Source organism: Leptodactylus fuscus, chromosome 4 (assembly GCF_031893055.1).
Source record: "Leptodactylus fuscus isolate aLepFus1 chromosome 4, aLepFus1.hap2, whole genome shotgun sequence".
NCBI lineage: Eukaryota > Metazoa > Chordata > Amphibia > Anura > Leptodactylidae > Leptodactylus > Leptodactylus fuscus.
In genome coordinates, this window is record NC_134268.1 from 207,608,817 (window position 1) to 207,633,523 (window position 24,707).

Sequence of the window (24,707 nt, forward strand, 5' to 3'; positions counted from 1 at the left end):
TGATATTTTTCTTTCTTTTAATTAGTTAAGTTATGAGAATTGGGGCTATTCGCAACCTGACAACTACTTGAAAGAGGAATCTTGTGGGTCGCTGCTTGAGCATACAATAAAGTGGAATGATCTGCACTGTGATAGCGCATTGGAATTTATTTGTGAGCTAAAGAAAGGTACAGACATGTTAATCGTAAAGAGAATGTCCAGCTATATCAATATGGCACTCTAACACAAAGAGTCATGATTAGGGTTGAGCGATCGGGACCGGAAAAGATCGGTGATCGAGCAAATTTCACGATCGGGATCGGCTGGAAAATGATTGGAAATCAGATTTTAAAATCGATCCTGAAATCTCAAGATCGGCTCAACCCTAGTCATGAAGGTCAGGGACACAGGGGGATTCATCACTGTGAACTTCCCAGCATCTAACCCTCCATCATCTACAGCATAATGGATGAGATTTACCAAGTCTACATACTATGGCCAAATCCTTCAGTGCTGTGTCTTTATGGTCAGGGTTAGACTACAAAAATGTTGCTGGGCTGCCCTCAGCTCCTTCTCCAATGTCAGCGAATGAAGTCACATTGCACTCTATAGGGTAGAGCGATCACGACTTCTAGTCATAAAAAGATTGAACACTGGTCCATATTTTTGCGACTAGAAATTGACACTGCCGCATCCTAGGGATCATAATGAGACTCCATTTACTAACCGACAATCTTTAGGCATGTGGTCAAAGTTGCCAGGCGGCCCTAGCCTTAGATCTGCAGCAAGTCAGTTATTGGTGCGGTTTTGACCCTTGCAATAAAAAAAAAACAAACAAACCTCAAAGTTTTATATTAACTAACGATAAAAAAAAGTCTATATTCAGATGGCCGATGGTACATAAAGCCTTGAAAAACATGCAAACATGTGACAGCCGTTAAACTGTTCGTGCTCTATTTTTGTCCCTTTTCACCGATCCCTCCATACACTCAAATGCACGAGCGTTCCGTGAAAATGGCCACCCCTAGGGTGCAAGACAACCGTGAAAATTGATGTTTTTAATGTCAGTGTGCTCCATTGGTTGACAGATTGTAGGTTTAGAATGACCCAATCTGAGGAACACTTTCATATACCTACTACTCCAGTAATTGGGCAAACCAGACCTGTCAATCAATTAACAAAAGTTGGGCCTTATTCACATATTCACCTCTCACCAAAGTGTGGCTTCTGCATTTTTCACATACGCTATACTTACCAATACATTTCCATGTGTTTATTCAAATGTCCATACAATGGAAGCACGTCCTTTTTTTTAAAATAAAAAGTTGATGTCCTTGGAAAAAAAAATGGATGACATTCGTGTGTCATTCATTTTTCACTGACTTAGGGTCATACAAAGAAAAATTAAAATAAAAAAAAGTTGGTCTGACGTGAAACACTGGAGAGCACCACCTGAATATGAGTAAAAATAAAACTAGGGCAGCACAACTAATGAAGTGAAAAAAACTAGGACTTTATTAACCCACCAGTGCACCACCAGTCTGCTAGATGGATAGATAGATAGATAGATAGATAGATAGGAGATAGATAGATATGAGATAGATGGATAGATAGATAGATAGATATGAGATAGGAGATAGATAGGAGATAGATAGATATGAGATAGATGGATAGATAGTAGATAGATATGAGATAGGAGATAGATGGATAGATAGATAGATAGATATGAGATAGGAGATAGATGGATAGATAGATAGATAGATAGATAGATAGATAGATAGATAGATATGAGATAGGAGATAGATAGATATGAGATAGATGGATAGATAGATAGATAGATAGATAGATAGATATGAGATAGATGGATAGATAGATAGATAGATAGATAGATAGATAGATAGATAGGAGATAGATAGATGGATAGATAGATAGATAGATATGAGATAGGAGATAGATAGATAGATAGATAGATAGGAGATAGATAGATATGAGAGATAGATAGATAGATAGATAGATAGATAGATATTAGATAGATAGATATTAGATAGATAGATATTAGATAGATAGATATTAGATAGATAGATAGATAGATATTAGATAGATAGATATTAGATAGATAGATAGATATTAGATAGATAGATAGATAGATAGATAGATAGATAGATAGATAGGAGATAGATAGATATGAGATAGATGGATAGATAGATAGATAGATAGATAGATAGATAGATAGATAGATAGGAGATAGATAGATGGATAGATAGATAGATAGATAGATAGATAGATAGATATGAGATAGGAGATAGATAGATAGATAGATAGATAGATAGATAGATAGGAGATAGATAGGAGATAGATAGATAGATAGATAGATAGATAGATAGATAGATATTAGATAGATAGATAGATATTAGATAGATAGATAGATATTAGATAGATAGATAGATATTAGATAGATAGATAGATATTAGATAGATAGATATTAGATAGATAGATAGATATTAGATAGATAGATATTAGATAGATAGATAGATAGATAGATAGATAGATAGATAGATAGATAGATAGATAGATAGATAGGAGATAGAGCTGTAGTACTAACTGGCAACTCACACCACATCACAGTGCGAATATTAATACAGATTCTTATACATGTGTAATTTTCTGTTGAATCTCATTCTAGGAGCAGAATTAAAGGAAGAACAAAAACTTATTGGTAAGTCTCATTCTTTAAGAGTGTAGACTAACCTGGTCAATGGATCAGTGCAGAAATATATAACACAAGAGCCCACACCTCTAAACTAATACAGATCCCAGACTAGACCTCTAAACTATTATAGAAACGAGAGTAGACCTACTAAACTCATACATACCCTAGACTATAACTCATAAACTAATACAAATCTCAGACTAGACCTTAACTAATACAGATCCCAGGCTAACCCTCCTAAACTAATACAAATCGCAGGATAGACCTTCTTAACTAATGCAAATTCCCATTTTTCAATAGAGTATGTTGTTATCATCCCTTACAATATACCTATCTGGGGTATGGTGGTATCATACTGATTCTTTGGAGACGGTTGCTCTTGGGCTTTCTTGTCCTGAAGCGATGTAGGTTGAAGCGGTATCGTGTTCTATTTTCCGGAATATGTTTTGCATGAGAACTGTGCCGTAAAATGATTGTCATTGGCTGCGGACGATCACGTGGTTTTCCTCCGGAGCTGATGAATGAATCTGGGATACTATCATTCGATTCTTCTTTGGTGTCCATTCAGGAATAAGTTTACGTTCCTTTTATTTGATTGGCCAGCAGCGTTTATTATGACAAAAGGATATGGTTATTGGTTCATCTATACCACGTGACATTCTAATGTTTCATCTGAGTGGCCAGCAGGGCTAACTCATTATAATAGGGGAATATGGTTATTGGTCTACTTGTACCTTGTGACACCCGAGCCCACATGAACCATTCTAGGTTTAGAGAATAATAACGGAGGAACTAGAAACAGTAAGTAGAGGTTTATAAACTAATGAATAAGACACATTTATTACAGTTTATCTTAATATGGCGCTAAAATCATTGTTGTTTGAAGAAACCTTTGAGTTTTATTCAATGTTGATTAATAATTAACGACACACGTGTAACCAACCCTCCTTTTTTCCTTTATAAATGTTTGTTGTCATCTGTGTGTTAGAGGAGCCATGATTAAGGAACCTTGCATTCTGAAACGCGTTGGCGTTTTTTAAACCATGTTTGTTTTCACTCTTTTGTAATTTTTCGTAATGTCTTTCATTTTTCGTATGGATTAAAAGTTAAATTTTAAATTTGGTCTACGGTGAGATGCCGATCTAATTTTCCTTTTCGCTGTAGTACTGTTAGGGTTGAGCCGATCTTAAGATTTCAGGATTGATTTTAAAATCCGATTTCCGATCATTTTCCAATTTTTGAAATTTGCTCGATCGCCGATCGGAATCCGATCTTTTCCGATCCCGATCGCTCAACCCTAGTCAATGCTTCTCTATGGGAAAAATCACTTTTAGGGTTGAGCCGATCTTGAGATTTCAAAATCCGATTTTCAATCATTTTCCAGCTGATCCCGATCGTGAAATTTGCTCAATCGCCGATCGGGATCCGATCTATTCCGATCCCGATCGCTCAACCCTAAGTACTGTAGCACAATCCATTGCTCCATGTGTCACTACGATTTCTGGTGTCAATCCTTCCCACTTGTATATTATAATAATATATTTCTATCTCCTTTATATCATAGAATCATATGAATTTACAAGTGACGGTTGGCTGATCTACAATGACAGCCAATACTATGTTAGCGAGGAAAAAATGAGGATGGGAAAAGCTCACGAATTTTGTAAGCGCAATTCTTCCCATCTTGTCACCATTAACAGTGAATCGGAGCGGAGATTCCTCTGGAGATACGTAAGTTCTGATTAAGAATATTCTTCTCATTTCAGGCTATGGGGACAGAGGGACTTTTATCACACATTTATCGAAAAATTGTGGTCAATCGAGTTACACTTGGTGGGCAAACTTTTTCCCCATGAAGGAGACTTTGAGGTCACACAATATTCACAGTATTACCACTGGTGACCACGAATATTGTGTGACCTCAGGCCTGGGGGCTATTCCCTGTAGTCTATGGGGCATTTGGCCAAGAGGACCTAAGGTTAGCCAATTTAGGTGGGGCTGGGTTCTGCTGTCAGACTCTCTTTAAGAGGTTAATAGTATATGCCATGATGCTAGTGCGAACAGAGCCTTATTCCCTTTAATCTTACTTTCTCCAATTTTAGATTTCTAACCAAAGAACAGAAAACTCTTTTTACATCAGCCTACTTTTGGGACTGGATAACGAATTTAAGTAAGTGCTTAATAGATAAAGTCTCTGATATTACTTTTGTTATTGATTGGAATGCATTATATACAGGACTATAGACAGGACTATATACAGGACTATATACAGGATATAGCAGTTGTTTGTATAGTTTGTGTACATAGAATACTGAAGACTAAAGTGACAACTAATCTAATTATGGGGCATTATATTTGTTTTGGTTTTTTTTCTTTGGTGTTGCCATACATTGCTGGGCCACATATAAGAATCAATGCATACAGAGGATTTTGACACTTAATCCGCCTCAAAATCTGCCTCCAAAAAAAAGCCTCCCAATAGAACTCTATTGGGAGACTTTTTTGGGAGGCTGATTTTGAGGCGGATTCAGCTTCAAAATCAGCGCCAAAAAACTCAAAAAAATTTGCATTGACCCTAAGGGTGCATTCACACAGAGGAAAATGGTGCTGAATTTGGTGTGGAATCTGCATCAGATTCAGAGCTGAAAAAAAAAAAGCCATCCTCGTTGCGACACTTACCCCCCGACTAGGCCGATTCATTTGGGCCTATTCAGGAGCGGAATGCACTGCACCAGCATCCAGGTGCGACTAGGCATTTTTTGGTCTGGAATCTGAGGCGGCCTTCGCATCAAATTCCGTTCCAAAAAAGTCCCATCTGAACCCGGCCTAAGGGTCCATTCACAATGGGTGCCGCTAGCGTGGAAAATTCCGCTAATGAGAAATTCCGTGAGTGGAAAAAAAAAAAGCTAGCGGAGCCCATTGAAATCAATGGGAGGCTTTTTCTTCAGCGTGGAAAATTCAGCACCAAATGAAGCACCATTTTCCTCCATTTGAATGGACCCCAACAATCACAGTTTGCACAAGTGTCTGTGTCAGAACTACAACCAAAAACACATCTGTCCAAATCACCAGTCTTATTCACTGCACTGTGTGACTGGGACACAGAAAGACACAAATTGGGCCCCTATATTTCTAAAGGTGCCATATTTGTAACACCACAACACTAGGTATTCTTACCTAAAAAAGGAAATGTCCAAAAAGACCCCAAGGAATAATGATTTACTCTAATGCATATTGTGGTGGTCAGTTTGGTTTGTCCGAAAAATTGCCAAATGGCGAGTTTTGTTAAAAAAACAGAATCATTTGAAATATTTGAACAAATCGGATCGCACATCTCTAATGAAGGATTGTTTGTGGAAAGGGGTTGTCCAGAATGAAAAAAAAATCAAAACAAAACAAAAAATGGGGCCTTCTTTTTCTATAAAAACCGCACTCCTAATGGTGGGCTGTGTCTGCTGTTGTATGTTGTCTGATCAATCTCCTTTAAGCATGTGTATTACACTTTCATCTTGACAGCGCCATTTCTTTATTATTAGATGGATGGACGGTTCTCCAATTGACTTTGTCGCTTGGGAAACATATGAACCGAACTTTGCCAATAATAATGAGTTTTGTACACAGATACTTTCACGCAGGGGTAAGGCTTAAACCTACAATGACCTCTCTATGTGAAACAATATCATGAGGACAGATTTTGCATGTTATGGGCCAACAGAGAGTTTGTTGCCTCAAATATTGCAGATTACCATAAACTGTATACTATTATACTTTTTCATAATTAGAATTCACTAAATGCTGTACATGTCTTATACCATATTTAGTGTTTCAGATACCTTTGGTTCATGGATTAACCACTTCCGGACCGCCCATAGACTATAAACGTCCGGATAGTGGTTGCCTAGTTCTGACCGGATGTACTGGTAAGTCCAGTCAGAACACAGCAGCTGCATGGAGATCGTGCAGCTACTAAAGCTGGGAGCCGGCTGTAACTTCAGCCGGAGCTCCCAGAGAGATGGCAGGGAAGGTTTATTCCTGTCCCTACCTTCTCGATCGCTGTGTATACCGCACTCAATGAGCGCTGTATACACGGCTATGGGCGCCGCCATGATGCGGCCGCCCTTTGACCCGCCAGTCACGTGATCCGCCGGGAGCCGTGACTTGCAAGAGCTGCTGGGTCCTACAGGACCCAGATCAGCTCTGTATACTATGTGAACAACGTGCAGGAGGCTGAATGTAGCAGCCTCAGTTATAGGAGAAATCAGCCTCCAGTACAAAAAAAAAGTCTCAAAGGTCTCTTATGACCTTATGGGGACACCATCTGAAAAAAATATATATTAAAAATATAATAAAAAAAAAGTAAAAAAAAAAAAAAGGAAATTAATTAATAAAAAAAATAAAATAAAATAATACGCTAATAAAACGCCATTATTAAAGGTTATAGCCCCACCCCCGACGACACCATACAAAATAAAAATTACCGTAATGGAGATGAAAAACTATTTTATAAAGTTTTTCAGTGACACTTTGTGTTATTAAATAAAAAAAAAAATAATAATAAATTGAAAACAAGACACAATTTCGCTCCTATTTTGTTTATATTTTCCCGGATATAAAAAAATTAAAACACATTCGAAAATAAAAACAACATAAAAATAAAGCCCTATGTGTCCCTGAAAAAAGATGATGAAAAATTAGATTAATGAGACATACGGGAAAAACGTTACAGCCCTCAAAGCCCCACATACAAAAAAAAACAAAAACGAAAATGTGTCTGGTCCTGGACCACAAATTGGCCCGGTACTGAAGTGATTAAAGAGAGATGTGACCCAGGGTGAGAAAGGGGTGTGGCTTAACTGGGAAAGTGACATAGCTTGAGGCTAAGGCTCGACGTTGCGGTAAATCTGCTCTTTTTGTTGCAGATTTTGCTGTGTTTTTTTTTTTTGTTTTGTTTTTTAGCCAAGTACAGGAGTGGATTGAGCAGAAGGGGGAAGAACTTCCTGTATATTTCCCATTCCTTTTCTAGCCATACCACCTCTCCTTCTCTCTTTAAGCACCTGTGCAGTCTGGAGATGAGTGCAAGACATGCACAGTAGAGATGGTCCATCTGTACTGAGCAGGCCTCATAGTTACTTCCGGTCTGTGCGCAGCGTCTCCAGGCTGCGCAAAATGAAGAGGAAAGGTGGAGCCGCCTCCGACATTGAAAGCTAGGCAAGTATGATGCTATGGGACGGGAGGGCGTGGGCTTAGTTACTTGAGAAGGGGCAGGATAGCTTAGCGTAGTTTAGCTGGGGACACGGTGTGTGTGGGGGGGCCCTAGTAGTGGGAGGGATAGCTTAGTGCAGCTTACCTAGGGAGACGGGGGGGGGGGGAGGGGGGTTAACACAATGAGAGAGGAGGGGGGAGCTTTGACAGGGAAATAGTGTGGAAGGTGCACAAGAGGTTATATAGTAGGAAGCTACACTTGTAAACAAATGCAGAATATACCATAGACACCTAGAAATCACTCAAAACACTGCTAAAAGTATATGGGTGCACTTTTAACCCACTAATAGCACTAACAGACCTTTAAAATATATATATATATATATATATATATATATATATATATATATATATAATTTTATTTTGCTCGGAAAACCCCTATAAAGGGATTCTACCATTAAAACTTTTTTTTTTTTTTTTTTTGTGGATAAGACATCGGAATAGCCTTTAGAAAGGCTATTCGTCTCTTACCTTTAGACGTGGTCTCCGCCGCACCGTTCCTCAGAAATACCGTTTTTTACTGGTATGCAAATGAGTTCTCCCGCAGCGATGGGGGCGGGCCTCAGCGCTCAAACAGCGATGAGGGCGTTCCCACCGCTGACAGAGAAGTGTCTCCAAGCGCTGCCTCCTTCTTCGTCCGCCATGTCATGTTCAAAGTCTTCTTCCGGCGCAGGCTCGTAACTTCTAGCAGAGCAGACTGCGCAGGCGCAAAGTTCACGGGAAAATGGCCACTTGCACAGTATTGTTAGCGGTCATTTTCCTGTGGCCTGTGCGCCTGCACAGTCTGCTCTGCTAGAAGTTACGGAGCCTGTGCCAGAAGACATTGAACATGACGCGGCGGACGAAGAAGCAGGCGGCGCTTGGAGACACTTCTCTGGCAGCAGTGGGGACGCCCTCATCGCTGTTTGAGCGCTGGGGCCCGCTCCCATCGCTGCGGGAGACCTCATTTGCATACCGGTAAAAACCAGTATTTCTGAGGAATGGCGCAGCAGAGACCACATCTAAAGGTAGGAGACGAAAAGTCTTTCTAAAGGCTATTCCGACGTCTTATCCACAAAAAAAAAAGTTGTAATGGTAGAATCCCTATAACCTCCGCAGAACTGTAGTGTACAACAGTTTTCAACGATATAATTTCACTGTGGATAATTTTATCCGACTATGGTGCAGTCAAGGTCATGTGAACTTTTTTTTTTTTACCACGTATACATTTACACTGAACATAAAATAACTTTTATAAGACTTCTGGGTCTGAGGAGGTTATCCAAAAGTCCAAAAGTCCCTTTACTGAAGAGATCTACCATAAAGTGCGGCCATAGCTTAAAATCATGAAAAAGAGATAGAGGCGTCACTGCGGGGGATGACAAGGCTGTGCTCAGAGAATAGGGAGCGCCCCCTGTGGTTACTGAGCATAATTTGCATAAACACAAAAACGGGCATCATTTGAAAATGGCAGCGAGGATCTGGAATGTAAAGGGATGAAATGAATAGATTTTATAAAGACTATTCCACTGTGGTATCAGTTCAAAATCGATTTATTCAATGACAGACTCCCTTTTAAGTGCCAACATGTTTCAAAATTTTGGCGCAAACTAGGACAATTGAGAAGTTAAACAAGTGTATAATAATTTATTGAATTTATTATCCAGGAGGAGCCACTGTAATAAATTTGGCACATCCTTAGACTGGCTGGACTTTAGGTTGCTGAGTTGGCAGAATTAGTAACTTTGCCTCAGTGTTCTCAGTTATTTATCAAAATCTATCAAGGGGGCAAGTCCAATAAATATAGATCATGGAGACCCTTCACCAGGTTTAAGGGATTTACCAGCAGAATAAACTCTGAAAGTAAATGGGCTGAAGGGGCTGAGAAAAAAGCATTACTCACCTCACCCTCACCCAGATCCTGTTCTGACACCGCCTCGATCTTCTGACGACTATATGGACTGAGGGAAAATACAGACAGACAGGAGGACAGTACCACCAGCCATACTCCACAGGGCGATGACGGAGCTCCCACAAAGAAAAGGGTTTAACCACCATGCTTATTACTCACTCGTCCCCATCATTCAGGGGACCCCTTTCCTTAATGTTTGGTTACCTATGACTAATTTGCTATTTCTTTCTATTATTATTTTATAGGGCTTTGGAATGACATAACTTGTGGGAATTCTCTTCCATTTATCTGTGAAAGGACAGATAGCTCCATAAATGCCACATTTGCCCCAACTCTTCCTGCCCCAGAAGGTGGATGTCCAGAAGACTGGGTGCCATTTGGAAAGAAGGTAATTTCATCAATATTAATATTACTAGAGGATACAGAATATAGAACATACAGGACTACAATAGTAACTTGTATATCCAGCCTTAAATATATAATAAATATAAATAAATATAGAAATATAAAATATTACAATGCACAGGCAAACATGAGCAAAGTCTCCCACCCCTCCTACAAGGGCCATTTATTTTTATTTGAGCCCCATTAGCGGCCAGGACACAAGTGGGCTACTTTTGCACCCCTATGGTAAAATGGCAACCTTGATGGTATTAATGAGGCTAAACTCTTGACTATTCCTATGAAACCTTTCATGTCCTATAACTTCACTTTTGTTCATTCGCCCACCAGTAGCCATGCGACCCTTCCTCCAAACCCCAGTCATGCGGGCCTATCCCTGTAGCTCTACCTGCCTGTCTATATTATGAAATTGCTATTGTCAAAGATGGGAAATGCCCCATTAAGAACATTTATGGTCTATCCACAGGATATTTAATAGATGTAACACCCACCTCTAGGAAGTCTATCACCCGGACTAGCATAGCAAACCAGCCCCACTGACAGATGTGTTGGGTTGCGGTGACCAGATGGGGGGTAGCACTGTAGTTGGGATTGCGGGGTGCAGACAGCGTAGACTTGTCATGGTCTCTGGGCATGAGGGCACGCCGCTGGTGCTGTCTCACGTTACCACCACTGGTAGTTGTGATGAGCGGGGCTCTGGTATGCCAAAAGGTCACCTAAAACAAGCAGATTCTGATGTACTGTATATCTCTGTTTGCATTACTGCTTACTAAAGATAGGAGAACCCCAGAAGGTTTATTTCGTCCCCTGTGTTCGAATGAAGAGGTCCAAATTTGTTCAAATATAACCTGAAGAAAAATTATTACAATCTGGGGTCTCTTCAGACTTAGGAGTATAATGACTGGAGACAAAAATAAAAAAAGAACATTCATGCTCCTCTGGGCCTCCACAATACGTTCTGTGTCTTCCTCCTCACGACGTCTGACACTATTCTCTGACATCATGTGCCCGAGGTTATCACTGAGGCCTGTGATTGGACATGGCCATGCCAAGTATCATGACGAGACCTCAGAGCATAATAATTTTAGGTGAATTCCAACTAGTTCGGTTTTGGTAAAAAAACAAACAATTTGGAATACTTCAGTCGAACGTGGCTCTGTACGAGCCGATTGGCCCATCTCTACTGCTTACATCTTTGGAGCAATGGCAACACCTTCATTGCTCCAATTATCTAATTTGTATATTGACAAATACAGCAATGGAGGCGCCGATTCCCAAAGGAAAAACACTGTTTGACTCCACAGGAAGTTTGATAGCTGTGACTAACCTAACCTATCTATCTGCAGGGCTGGGTTGATATACTGGGTTTTGGTGACAGACTCCCTTGGAAAACCCCATGCTATTTCATGTCTAAATTCCTATGCAGACCTATGTCTATGTGTCATCTAATCCTTCAGTTCTGTGTTGATATACTGGGTTCTTCCTTTAAAGGGAACAATTCAGAGTTTATCCACGGTACATTGATGATTTTTTCTATGTGTTACACAATGTAACCAAAGATAGACTTAGACTTATATTTGACATGACACCTCTGGGCTTTGTTGCCATGTATTTGTATTATTATTTTTATACAGTTATAGTCCTAACCATATTCTGATATTCTCTATTTAAGTGTTACGGGATATTTGGCACAGGAGAACATAAAGGGGTTCGCTGGGATAATGCCAGACGTGCCTGTCAGTCCTTGGGGGGAAATCTGGTGACTATAAATGGTGATTTGCTACAATGTAAGTAATGGACAGACTTTTATTTTACTGTATATTGTACAGATTTCCTAATGTATATATCCTTTGTTATAACCATTGTGGAGATTCTTCAGGACTATGACAATGATAGTTTAACATTAGGTTACACCATTAATGGTGTTGGGGGCACAAGACCCCCTGAGTTATGTTGTCTGTAGTTCCAAATTAAATATCAGGCCTGGATAAGTCACACCCATCCTGAGGCCTGGAGAAGTCCCAAAGACACACACAGCTGATAGTGTAGAAAGTGAGTTCTGATTTTAATAGTGCACAACGGTAGTTTAAATACAATGCAGCTTGGACTATTCTAATAACATAACATAGTTGGCATAACATGATTGGTTTGTTTTTATCTGATTATATCAGTAGCTTTCCCACAGTTGAAACCCACTACAACCGGTGTTGACTAGATTGAATCAGTAGGGTCCGTCTGTTTGATCTTCTGTATACAGTTCCAACATGTACACAGTCAGTAGTCTCTGCATAACCAGTCTAGCAGGTTCCAAACTGTCCATCTCTGAGAGAGAGATGGACAGATAGACCAATCTCGGCCCCCACCTCTGTGTAATTTGTCATATATAATTTTCAAAAGATATTTTAGCCCCTCACAATGGTCTATCAATTTCTTTCAATATGGCGACCAGCTGAATAGTTTTATGGCCATTCATATGTTTGGCTGTTTTTAGAGGCTTAAAGGCGATACATGCTTTGCTAGGAATTCTGGGGAAGGATATGCTAATAAGTTTCTCTTGAAGAAAGAAATGCATGATCTATATTGATCAGTTACGGTCATTAGTGATGGATGATAAATGTTCCATGCTTAGCGCTCTCACCATCACACACAAGTACTTCACAGCGCATGAAAGGGACCCTTACATGTAGGTAATGTGTGAAATTTTATAGAGGTTGTGCAGTGAAAAATAAAGCTTAGCGGTGCATTACATATAGTGGACAAACATGTTACTCTATACATGAGGTTTCCCTGGTGCACTGATTATTAGTATTGCGGAGAGCAGCAGTTCCTCTGCTTCCCCTGCTAAGACTCCAAGGCTCAGTCATGTGACCAATCCTGCACTACTCCATGTACAATCAGCAGGAGTAGAGTTGAGTCAGTGATGTCATTGAGAGTTTAAGAGAAGATTACAGCTTTATCTTCTCCTCCTCCCTGCACAAAGCATATCTAGAAAACTCTCCCATAGACATCAGTAGTTGGATCCAGTCTATTTTTTGCTATGGCCATGAGAGTGCTGTAAAGCATATCACTAGGGTTGAGCGATCGGGATCAGATCCTGATCGGTGATCGAGTAAATTTCACGATCGCGATCGAGTTCTGATCCCTCCTAAAAAGGATTGGGAACGGAATTCTTTAACTTACCTGCACAGAACCACTGCCACTCACCGGAGCTCCGAGCCGTTGTTCTGTCCTCTTCTCTCTCATTCAGATGCCGGCAAAGCGTGTACCCGCCCATACTCTCCTAAGCCACAACAAGCCCTGCGTTCTCCCGGCATCAGTAATACTAGCCTAGGGAGGTGGGGGCGCGCGCGGCGCTCTGCCAGTGTCTGAATAAGAGAGAAGAGGACAGAGAACGACAGCCCGGAGCTCCGGTGAGCGGTTCTGTGCGGGTAAGGGCTTGCTCACATCTGCGCCTGGGTCTCCGTTCTGAAGGTTTCCATTTCCTGCACAAAACTGGGCAGGAAACGGAAACCTGCAGGCATCTTTCAAACCTATTCATTTGAATAGGTTTGAAAAGTGTCTGGCCGTGAGCGCCAATGAGCGTTTTATGCTCTCTGCGGCGAAACCGTTTTTTTTTAACCGGACACAAAGTCGGATATGCAGGACTTTGTGTCCGGGTTTAAAAAAAAAAAAAAAAAAAAAAAGGTTTCGCTGCAGAGAGCATAAAACGCTCACCGGCGCTCACGGCCGGAACCGGTCTGACAGAACGGAGTCTGAGCGCTGGTGTGAACCCAGCATAACCGGACAGCAGTGGGGGCTAAGCAGCCAGCGGATATTTTAATCACTACACAGCGTGGAGTCCAAAAATTGAAGGCTTCCATTTTTGGACTCCACGCTGTGTAGTGAATAGTATCGTTTTAAAATCCAATTTTCGATCATTAAAAAATCCCATTGACTTGCATTAGGATCAGAATTGGCATCGGAATCAGATTCAGATGGAAAATGATTGGAAATCGGATTTTAAAAATGATTCTGAAATCTCAAGATAAGCTCAACCCTTCATATCACTAAAAGATGGCTGCCTCCATAATCATGTACAGGAAATAGAATTAAAAAAATCTACAATGTGAATATATAAACCGGTTTCTATAAAAAAAAAAAAAAAAAAGATATTGGTGATACATTTCTTTCAAGTGTGTTTTGTTTCATCCCAGTCGCTGCTGGATGGGTGGGGGCGATTGGTCATCAATCCCTACCTTTTGCCCTTCTGCATTGGATTAGATATCACTACATGGCGATACATATATAATACATACATATCATATGTTTCATTACAGCTTTTCTGATGTCTCATTTAAAAAACATTACGGTTGACGTCTGGATCGGATTACACGACAAGAATCAGATTAACACGTTTTTCTGGGAAGACAAATGTGAAGTGTATTATACAAACTGGGCCAAAGGGGAACTTAGCTTTTATGGAAGTTCATCTGTAAGTCATTTATTGTCTTTGTATATAGAACTATTATTAACAACTTTTTTTTTTTTTTTTTCAATGTAGATTGCGAGCCCCATATAAGGCTCACAATGTAAATTTCTTTCCCTATCAGTATGTCTTTGTAGAATGGGAGGAAATCCACACAAACGCCGGGAGAACATACAAACTCCTTGTAGATGTTGTTCCTGGAGGGATTCGAACTCAGGGCTCCAGCACTGCAATGCTACAGAGCTAACCACTGAGCCACTGTGTTTCCCCCAATTATTAACAATTCTTCTGTCATCATCACTGTAGGGTTGGGCGATCAGACACTTCTGGTTCATTTTGGGCCAAACCAGGAGGGATATTATTATAATCTGCAATGTTAGGCACCAAGCAAACGTCTATTATCCGCTAAGAAGGTCTTCTAGAGCCCTGGATAACATGGATAGTGATGAAATGGAGAGGCATACAGCAGCTGGAGCGCTCTACACCCATGAGGGATGATGAATAGCAGGACGACCAGAACGAAGAGGCTCCGCGCTTACTCCAATAAATTTTAGAATCACACGTAGATTTATTTCGATAAACACCAACACATGAAGCTAAGACAGCGTTTTGGGGTACTCCCCTTTCTCAAGTGGGATATAATTGCACAAAAAAGTCCTATAATAGAAACCAGTTCATATAGTCAGAAACCTCTCAGGCAGTAACAACCTCCGAGGTGGCTTTCCAGCCAAACTCTGACCTTTTTCTTTTTTGGTCAGTGCTTGGCTGGAAAGCCACCTCGGAGGTAGTTACTGGGGTTGAGCCAATCTTGAGAATTCAGGATAGATTTTAAAATCCGATTTCCAATCATTTTCCAGCCGATCCCGATCGCGTTCGTGAAATTTGCTCGATCGCCGATCGGTATCCGATCTTTCCTGATCCCGATCGCTCAACCTTCTCTATGGGAAAAGTCAATTTTAGGGTTGAGCCGATCTTGAGATTTCAAAATCCGATTTCCAATCATTTTCCAGCCGATCCCGATCCCAATCGTGAAATTTGCTCGATCGCCGATCGTGATCCGATCTTTTCCGATCCCGATCGCTCAACCCTAGTTGTTACTGCTTGACAGGTTTCTGACTATTTGAACTGGTTTCTATTATAGGACTTTTTTTTGTGCGATTGTATCCCACTTGAGAAAGGGAAGTACTCCGAAACGCTGTCTTAGCTTCATGTGTTGGTGTTTATCGAAATAAATCTACGTGTGTTTATAAAATTTATTGGAATAAGCGCGGAGCCTCTTCGTTCTGGTCGTCCGTCTGCTATTATTATAATCTGGGGTCTGAATTGATAAGGGAATATGGGGTTTGGATATGGGGTCTGTATAACACGTAGAGACCCAGAGGAGGTACAGCAACATAATAAACAGGTAAACTCACCTGCCCTCACCTCTCCTGGGCAATCTGTTCAATATCCTCTTCTGGCTTGTGGTGGACATCACATGTTCTGGGTTGATCTGCTGAGGCCTATAATGGTCCTCAGTACTCTGTATTATTGTACTCTGGGGTCTGAGGAGACCACAGAATATAATAGTGTTTTGTGGGTGACAAACCCAAAAAGTTTCTGGTGTAGCTCAGAACTTTTCAAATATATGGATTGAATCTGGTTCAGTCCAGTCAGTTCACTCATCCCTAGCTCTTACTTTGCAGCATGTTTCCACACCTGCCTAAGACCTGCTGTACATGAAAATCTGTCATTTTTCTAATTAATTCCCTTTAAACAGGCTTGTGTGGCTTTGCAACGTGGGACTATACTGAGCGCTGGTACCTGGATTGTGCAGGATTGTAGTCTGGAGAGAGGATACATCTGCCAGAGATATAAGGGTAAGATCAGTTATGGCGGAGACATTTCTTTTATCTGCTGCTCTAATCGGGGAGACTTTTCCCCATAGTCAGAGATCAGCAGTGAGGAATTCCATCAGAGAGACGTCATCTATTAGGGCAGGTCACACTGGGGATACAAGTACAATACTTGTATCAGTACAAGTACACCAGTACAAGTACACTGGTGGTTTTGTAGGTTTCTTAGCAAAATTATGTGTACACTTAACAATCAACTTAATAGCACCTACCTCAGTGCTGCCCCCTTTGGCCATACCCTCCTTCTACTAAATGTATCGATGAGGGTTCAGGACTGGCTCATAGATTCTTCCATACTAGTTGGCTTTGATAAGTCTGGAGCTGCACAAAACAGGTCACACATCTTAGATAGATTTTTTTCTGCATTTTACATTTATGTGCATAAGCCTGAGGTCACACTGAAGAAATCCAGCAGAATATATGCTGCATGTTATAGTCCCAGCAAAGACAATGACATTTTATTTAAACACAGCATATTAATTTTACATGTACAATATTGCATTTCCCCATAGGGTGTGTAGTGGTAGCCTAAGGGCAGTTTCACACATTGAATTTTTTGAGCCAATGTCAGAAGAAATTTCAAAAGAAATGGTAAATACAGAGGAAGATCTTATATTTCTCCTTCCCGTGGTCTCCATCTTTGTCTTTGGCATTGGCCTCAAAAATGGATTCAAAAACTGCAGTGACCTTTTCTAAAAACTACCATAAATTAAACTCCCCTCCAGGTAATAGTCTGTCGTCTTCCACTACATGTACAGTGACGCTTTTATTTTGTTTCTTCTTTAGATCCGAGTCTACCAGTTATCCCCACCAGTCCCTCAGAATACCATAAATATGGAGACGCCACCTACAAGTTTGTTACAACCAAAAGGACCTGGGATGAGGCCGGTCAGGAGTGTCTGAAGGATAATTCACAACTAGCCAGCATCTTGGACGGGTACACCACATCTTTCCTAAAACTCCACCTGGCTAAACATAAGGAGCCTTTTTGGATTGGCCTGTATAGTAGGAAAGAGGTGGGGATATTTTTATTACCATTTATTATTACTAATTATTTTCTAAGGGATAGAAATATGGAGATGTGTAAACAAGCAAGATGCCGCAACGTTAGTCTCCAGACCATACATAAGTACAATAATATAACAAGTGAAGGTTCTCGCTCTGGATGACTCAGGACAGCCAACCACAAGGCTCATACATACAGTTATCTCATAGTGATGAGTCCCTTGTAGTTTTATTCTAAGTTATGCTTGGTTCACACATCAGTATTGCCATTCGTTTGAATTCAGTTTGAGACTAAAAACGGACTGATGCACATACTGATTGTATACTGACACCTTTTTATGCTGATAGCAAACGCTGTCCTGCCCCTAGAGGCCAGATAAGGGGATTAAAAGTAGCAATTGTAAACAGAGTTTACAATTTTCTACTTTTAATCCCCTTATCTGGCCTCTAGGGGCAGGACAGCGTTTGCTATCAGCATAAAAAGGTGTCAGTATACAATCAGTATGTGCATCAGTCCGTTTTTAGTCTCAAACTGAATTCAAACGAACAGATGGCAAACTGATGTGTGAACCAAGCCTTAGGTCCACATTCTAACTGATGTATTTCATGGTGTAACATCCCTTAGTGGTTAACATCAAAAGTGTAAATGTCCAACAAGAAAAAAAAAAGTTCTTTCAGCTCACCGTATTGAACAAGCTGACTCTGTATCGGAATGCAAGGAAATCGCTGTATAGACTCAAGTGGACAAAGTGAACTTCCAAAACAATAAAAATATTCAGCAATCGACAAAAATCCACTTGTATATAAAAAAATATAGAAAATTTACTTTTATTATTCACTAGCAGGAGGACCCAGCGGCGTACAGGTATATTATATTTTTTGTTTGTGTAGTGGCCCCAAAAGAATTGTCCAATTTTGCACTGGTGCATTTTGTATGTTGTTTGTGTGTATGTCCATAAGCGTCATGCGATTATGTGTATCTCATTTTGGATATTGTTACGTTCGTGTCCAGACCCAGAATCCAGACTGCAGACTGCACCGCTAAGGGAACAGGGGAAGGAGACTTTCCCTGACGCTACAGCAGCTAGCTAGGCACTGCCTGCGGGTGCTGGTCGGCTGTTCCCAAGCTAGCCTTGGCCCCGACAACTCCTGACTCTCTAACAGGAATGCCTAGCCGACAGGGAGAGAGCTACAAGAGAGTTAGGGACTGGGGATACTAAGGTGATCACCCCTACAGAAACCAAGGTGCAGCTGCAGACAACAAAAACAGGATGGGATGTGCTGGACAACAGACACACAGCACAACACAATACACAACAAGAGAATGAGGAGAGGAACAGTGGAGAAGTGAGGAAAGGGTTAACACAAGGCTGGACAAAACAAACTGGAACCCAAACCTCACAAATAACCAGATAGTGCCAGGCAAACAGAGCTGAAGGACAGGGTAGAGATGAAGTGTGGAGGGACAAACCAGACTCACACAGAAGGCAACACTCACACCACTTCCTAGTCAGTTGAAATTCCACCAAACCAATACTCCTCCCTGAGCCACGAATTCAGTTGGTAATCACGAAAACCAGCAACTAGTGAAGCCAGCCCTCCTCCTAATCAAGGCCCCAGAATCGTCCGATAGGATAATGACAACGACCAACACCTGAGGTTCGCTCCAGAGAATCTCAAGTATACACTGAAGGCCAATACCAAATGCACAAACAGATGGACTAATGGCAAGGAAACCACCAGAAGACCCCAGACCACCGGATCAAATCCCCACCAGAAAAATACACAAATTTATTACAAGAATTCAGGTCGTGACAGATATCAGTGAAAAACCTGTGATCAGTTGTTATGGATACCTGGAGTAAAGCTGTGTTATTGTGACCTTGTGTAACAGTGTCATCACCAGTGCCCTGCTTCTTTAAAATCTAATCCTTCCCTGTGTGGTACTGTGTGCAGAGGCACATATCTAATCCTCCCCCGTGTGGCATTGTGTGCAGTGGCGTGTATCTAATCCTCTGGGGTGTGGTATTGTCAGAAGATGCATGTATCTAATCCTCTGGCGTGTAGTACTGTGTGCAGACGCACATATCTAATCCTCCTCCGTGTGGTACTGTTTGCTGAGATGCATATCTTATTCTTTGGCGTGTCGTACTGTGTGCAGATGCATGTATCCAATCCCCCGGCGTGTCGTACTGTGTGCAGATGTGCGTATCTAATCCTCCCTGTGTGGTACTGTGTGTAGACACGTGTATCTAATCCTCTGGCGGTGGTACTATGTGAAGACATGCGTATCTAATCCTCCGGCGTGTTGAACTGTGTGTAGACATGCGTATCTAATCCTCTCCTGTGTGGTACCATGTGCAGACACACGTATCTAATCCTTCAGCATGTGGAACTGTGTGCAGACGCGAATATATAAACCTCGGTCATGTGGTACTGTGTGCAGATGCAAGTATCTAATCCTCACCAGTATGGTATTGTGTGAAGAGGCACATATCTAATCCTACGGTGTGTGGAACTGTGTGTAGACGTGCGTATCTAATCCTATGGCATGTGGTACTGTGTACAGATGCGTGTATTTAATCCACTGGCGTGTAGAACTGTGTGCAGACGCACGTATCTAATCCTCCCCTGTGAGGTATTGTGTACTGAGACGCGTATCTAATTCTCTGGCATGTGGTACTGTGTGCAGAGGCATGTATCTAATACTCACCCATGTGGTATTGTGTGCAGTGGCATGTATCTAATCTTCCACTGTGTGGTATTGTGTGAAGATGCATGTATCCAATCCTCCAGCATGTGGTACTGTGTGCAGACATGCACATCTAATCCTCGGGTGTGTGGAACTGTGTGCAGTCGCGCATATCTAATCCTACGGCATGTGGTACTGTGTGCAGATGTGCGTATCTAATCCTCTGGCATGTGGAACTGTGTGCAGATGCGCGTATCTAATCGCCTGGCGTGTGGTGCTGTGTGCAGATGCGTGTATCCAATCCTCCCCCATGTGGAACTGTGTGTAGATGCACGTATCTCATCCTCTGGTGTGTGGTATTATGTAAAGACGTGCATATCTAATCCTCCGGTGTGTGGTACTGTGTGTAGACATGTGTATCTAATCCTCTGGTGTGTGGAACTGTGTGCAGATGCGCATATCCAATCCTCTGGCGTGTGGTACTGTCAGGATACGGAGTTGCCGCGGTCTTCTTGCTGCGCGGTGCCTCCCCGGGAGACATGTTAAGAGTTCTATTGGTTGTGCTTAGGCGATTAAGGGTTAAATCTTTTCCTTGCTCTCAGACTCCATGCCATCAGCCATCACAGGTGTTGTGGGTTGTTTTCTCTGCTGCTATTTAAACCCCACCCAGGCATGGATCCTTGCCAGCCATTCACTTAGTGTTTCCTGGTCTCCTGCTCTGTCAGTTATCCTGTAAGTGTGTTTCTCTGTCTGTGTTTTGGTTATTGTTTACCCGGCTTGTATTTGACTATTCCTTGTCTTCTGATTCGGTACTTTATTCTCATCTCCTGGCTCGACCTCTTGCTCGTCTGACCTCGCCTTCTCTACTGTGTTTTTGCTGGGACTTGTTGTCCTCCCTTGTTCCATGCTATTTGGTCCTTGGTTTTGCATTGCATTTACACTGTGCTTTCTGCTTAGGTGTGACCCTCGTTACTCCAGCCCCTAGCACTTTCAGGGCCTCCTTACCCTTACCCTAGCCGCCTGGACAGCAGGCAAGGGAGTCGTGGCAGGTGCACTTCAATAGGAGGTGCATTGGTCTGCCTCATCTTAGATCTAAAAGCACAGTTCTAGCCTCAGGGCCTACAACCCCTTTTGTCATTAGTTGCACAGTGTTGCTTTCCCAGCTGTGTCACTTTGCACTGCCTGACCCTGACTCCAATCCTTACAGGTACTGTGTGCAGATGTGCGTATATAATCCTCCCCCGTGTGGTACTGTGCGTAGACGTACATATCTAATCCTCTGGTGGTGGTACTATGTGAAAATGTGTGTATCTAATCCTCCGGCGTCTTGAACTGTGTGCAGACATGCGTATCTAATCCTTCAGCATGTGGAACTGTGTGCTGATGCGCAAATCTAATCCTCCCCTGTGTGGTACTGTGTGCAGAGGCACATATCTAATCCTCTCCGTGTGGTATTTTGTGCAGTGGCGTGTATCTAATCCTCTGGTGTGTGGTATTGTGTGCAGACGCATGTATCTAATCCTTCAGTGTGTGGAACTGTGTGCAGAAGCACGTATTTAATCCTCTGGTCTGTGGGAATGTGTGCAGACGTTTGTATCTAATCCTCTGGCGTGTGATACTGTGTGCTGATCTGTGTATCTAATCCTCTGATGCGTGTATCTCAGTTTGGATATCAGTGTTGTATTGTGTATGTGGAGTGACCGTGTGTATTGCAGTTGGAATATGAGTGAAAGACTTGCAGGTTTGTATTGGCTAAGGGGGGGTCATTGTTTTGGGAATGCTGTATCTCAGCAATGGTACGTCCGAGCGAGTTGGAGTCTCATCTTAAACCTTCCCAGATACCTGAAGTATCTCTGTACCAAATTTGGTGAAGCTCGGTCTAGTCGTTTGGTCGTGCATAAAGAACAGACAGACAGAAAGATAGAAACTCATTTTTATAATATAGAGAGATGAATAGAGATGAGCGAGTAGTATTCGATTGAGTAGATATTTGATTGAATACTATGGTATTTGAAACACTTGTACTCAGTCGAATACCACGTGGTAAACACTTTTTACATTTACCGCGTGGTATTCGACCGAGAACGAGTATTTTGAATACCGTAGTATTCGATTGAATGCCTACTCGATCGAATACTACTCGCTCCTCTCTATTCATGAATAAAAAGGTAACCAACTGTTACAGAAGGAAAAATTGTAATCCATAAAAAGCCCATGTGTTTCAGGGTGTACAGCCCCTTACTCATGGCTTCAATGCCAAAAATCAGAATAACACAGCATTGCCGCAAGAAAAAAAAAACCTAACCAAAAAAAAAAAAGTGAAAGAAAAGTGACAAAAATACATATATAAATCATCATACTCACATTCATGTGGCACTAAACCAGAGATGTTGGTGTAATCCAGGATGTCATGTAATGCCAAAAACATGGACGATAAACACCTACAGACTAACTCAGAAGTAAGTACAAATCAAGCGATAGACTCAAAAAGTAGAGCGGGAAAGGAGTACCACATAGAAAAACGCCAGTATTTGTGAAACAGTACAAAAGTCTGCATACACTATCCCAACATACGAAGGTCATAGTCAGCTCAGTAGTCCAGTATAGCGGCACATACTTAAGAAATAATAACACATATATCATGAAAAAAAATAAGAAAAAGCATGCGGACTCCCCCGAATGGATTACTGACGCAGATGTAAACGAGGCTTTAGTCTGTCCATAGTAAGTTTACTCTGGACATTGTAATCTACATTTTGTGAACAAGCCCACTTTGTTCTTATTAATTCCCGACGTGGATGGACTTGAGTGTATGTTTTGGATGATGGCTGCTCGCCAGTAGTATGGTATTGCATATGGTATGGTATCCACAAGAGGCAACATATTATCACTTTTTAACATAATATCCAAAAAACCTATGGTAGTAGGATGGATAGAAAAAGTAAATTTTAAATTAATATAATTACAATTAATATAATCAATAAACTTTGCGGCAGGTGTTACATCTCCGGTCCAAACAATTAGGATATCATCGATGTAACATCCATACCAATGTAAAAAATTAGAAAAAAGGGTTGTGTGAACAAAAAAATAAAACTCCTCCCACCAAGCCATGAAGAGGTTGGCCAGAGAAGGAGAAAAAGGGGCCACAAGGCACCATAGATCCCATAGAAAACCAAAGGGTCTGTTCTGGTGTCAGTTTCCTTCTCACTTGTGTGCACTACACTGGCAGGAACTGATATTGGTGCTGAATATATGCGATCAGACTCTACAGTGATTTGTATTTTAGGATATTTTTACACATTTGCACCCATTTGTAATGCTTATGAAAGGATGTTTACAATTATAATTCTTTCAGACTGCAAATACATACAAGTGGATTGATAACTGGAGAGTTCGATACACTAAATGGGCCGCTGAGGAGCCAAGGATGGACAAGTCCTGTGTATATGTGGATACGGATGGAAAATGGAAGACGTCGTCTTGTAATGAGCGTTATTCTTCTATCTGTAAACATACAAATGGTAAGATGATCACTGTCAGGAATAATTGAAGTGTGTTGTATTATTTCATTGTTTGATATGCCATCCTCCAAAAATTCTGATCTGCTCATTTTCTTAACACATAGGCATAGAGATTGGAGCTATATTTTTAAAGCTCACTGTGGCCATTACTAGCATAAATATTACTAGCCACGACCCGTTTTTAATGTCCTGTGGAGGAAAGGAGGTTGTCACTCAGGATTTTACTATACATGGTTCCATCCATTCTCCCATTGATGCAGTGAAGTAGTCCTGTACCCTTAGCATAGAAACACCCCCAAAACATAATGTTTCCACCTCCATGTTTGGCAATGGGGACGGTGTTCTTTGGGTCATAGGCAGCATTTCTCTTCCACCAAACATGGCAAGTTGAGTTAATGCCAAAGAGTGTAATTTTTATCTCATCTGACCACATTACCTTCTCCCAATCACTCTCAGAATCATCTAGGTGTTCACTGGCAAACTTCAAGTCTAGTTTGCTTGGTTAGAGGATTCTTGAAGATACAGACAAAAACAGTGAAAAGGAAAGATAAAGGTTGCTCTCAGCTTGGAGCTCTGTATCGAGGCAGCCACTCAAGGCGGCGCCATCATTACATCATTATACAAAATAATGCACATTGTGAAAATTACTACTCCTCAAGTAATGTATTTTCAGTTCTATGCTAAACAAAACTTCAGAAGAAAAGGATTTAGGGGTCCTGATATAAGACAGCTTCACAATGAGTCAATAGTGCAGACAAACAGCAGAGGGAGCAAGTAGGATACTCAGTTGTCTAGCTAGAGGTATAACCAGTTAGATGCTCATCTGTATAATTAGAGCTATAACTAGTAGAACATTCGGCTGCATAGCTAGAGGTATACCTA

The 24,707-nt window shown here is 41.3% G+C and overlaps 1 protein-coding gene across 1 annotated transcript in view; it reads left to right on the forward strand.

Annotated features, from left to right (window-relative positions):
• The window catches only part of LOC142200943 (macrophage mannose receptor 1-like), a 102,360-nt gene that overhangs the window by 50,388 nt on the left and 27,265 nt on the right, over positions 1–24,707 (forward strand). Inside the window, 11 exon segments of the mRNA XM_075271689.1 lie at positions 26–167; positions 2,663–2,695; positions 4,254–4,420; positions 4,792–4,859; positions 6,226–6,326; positions 10,088–10,230; positions 11,917–12,031; positions 14,561–14,715; positions 16,469–16,568; positions 17,391–17,620; positions 23,660–23,825. Coding sequence (XP_075127790.1) covers positions 26–167; positions 2,663–2,695; positions 4,254–4,420; positions 4,792–4,859; positions 6,226–6,326; positions 10,088–10,230; positions 11,917–12,031; positions 14,561–14,715; positions 16,469–16,568; positions 17,391–17,620; positions 23,660–23,825 — 1,420 coding nt within the window.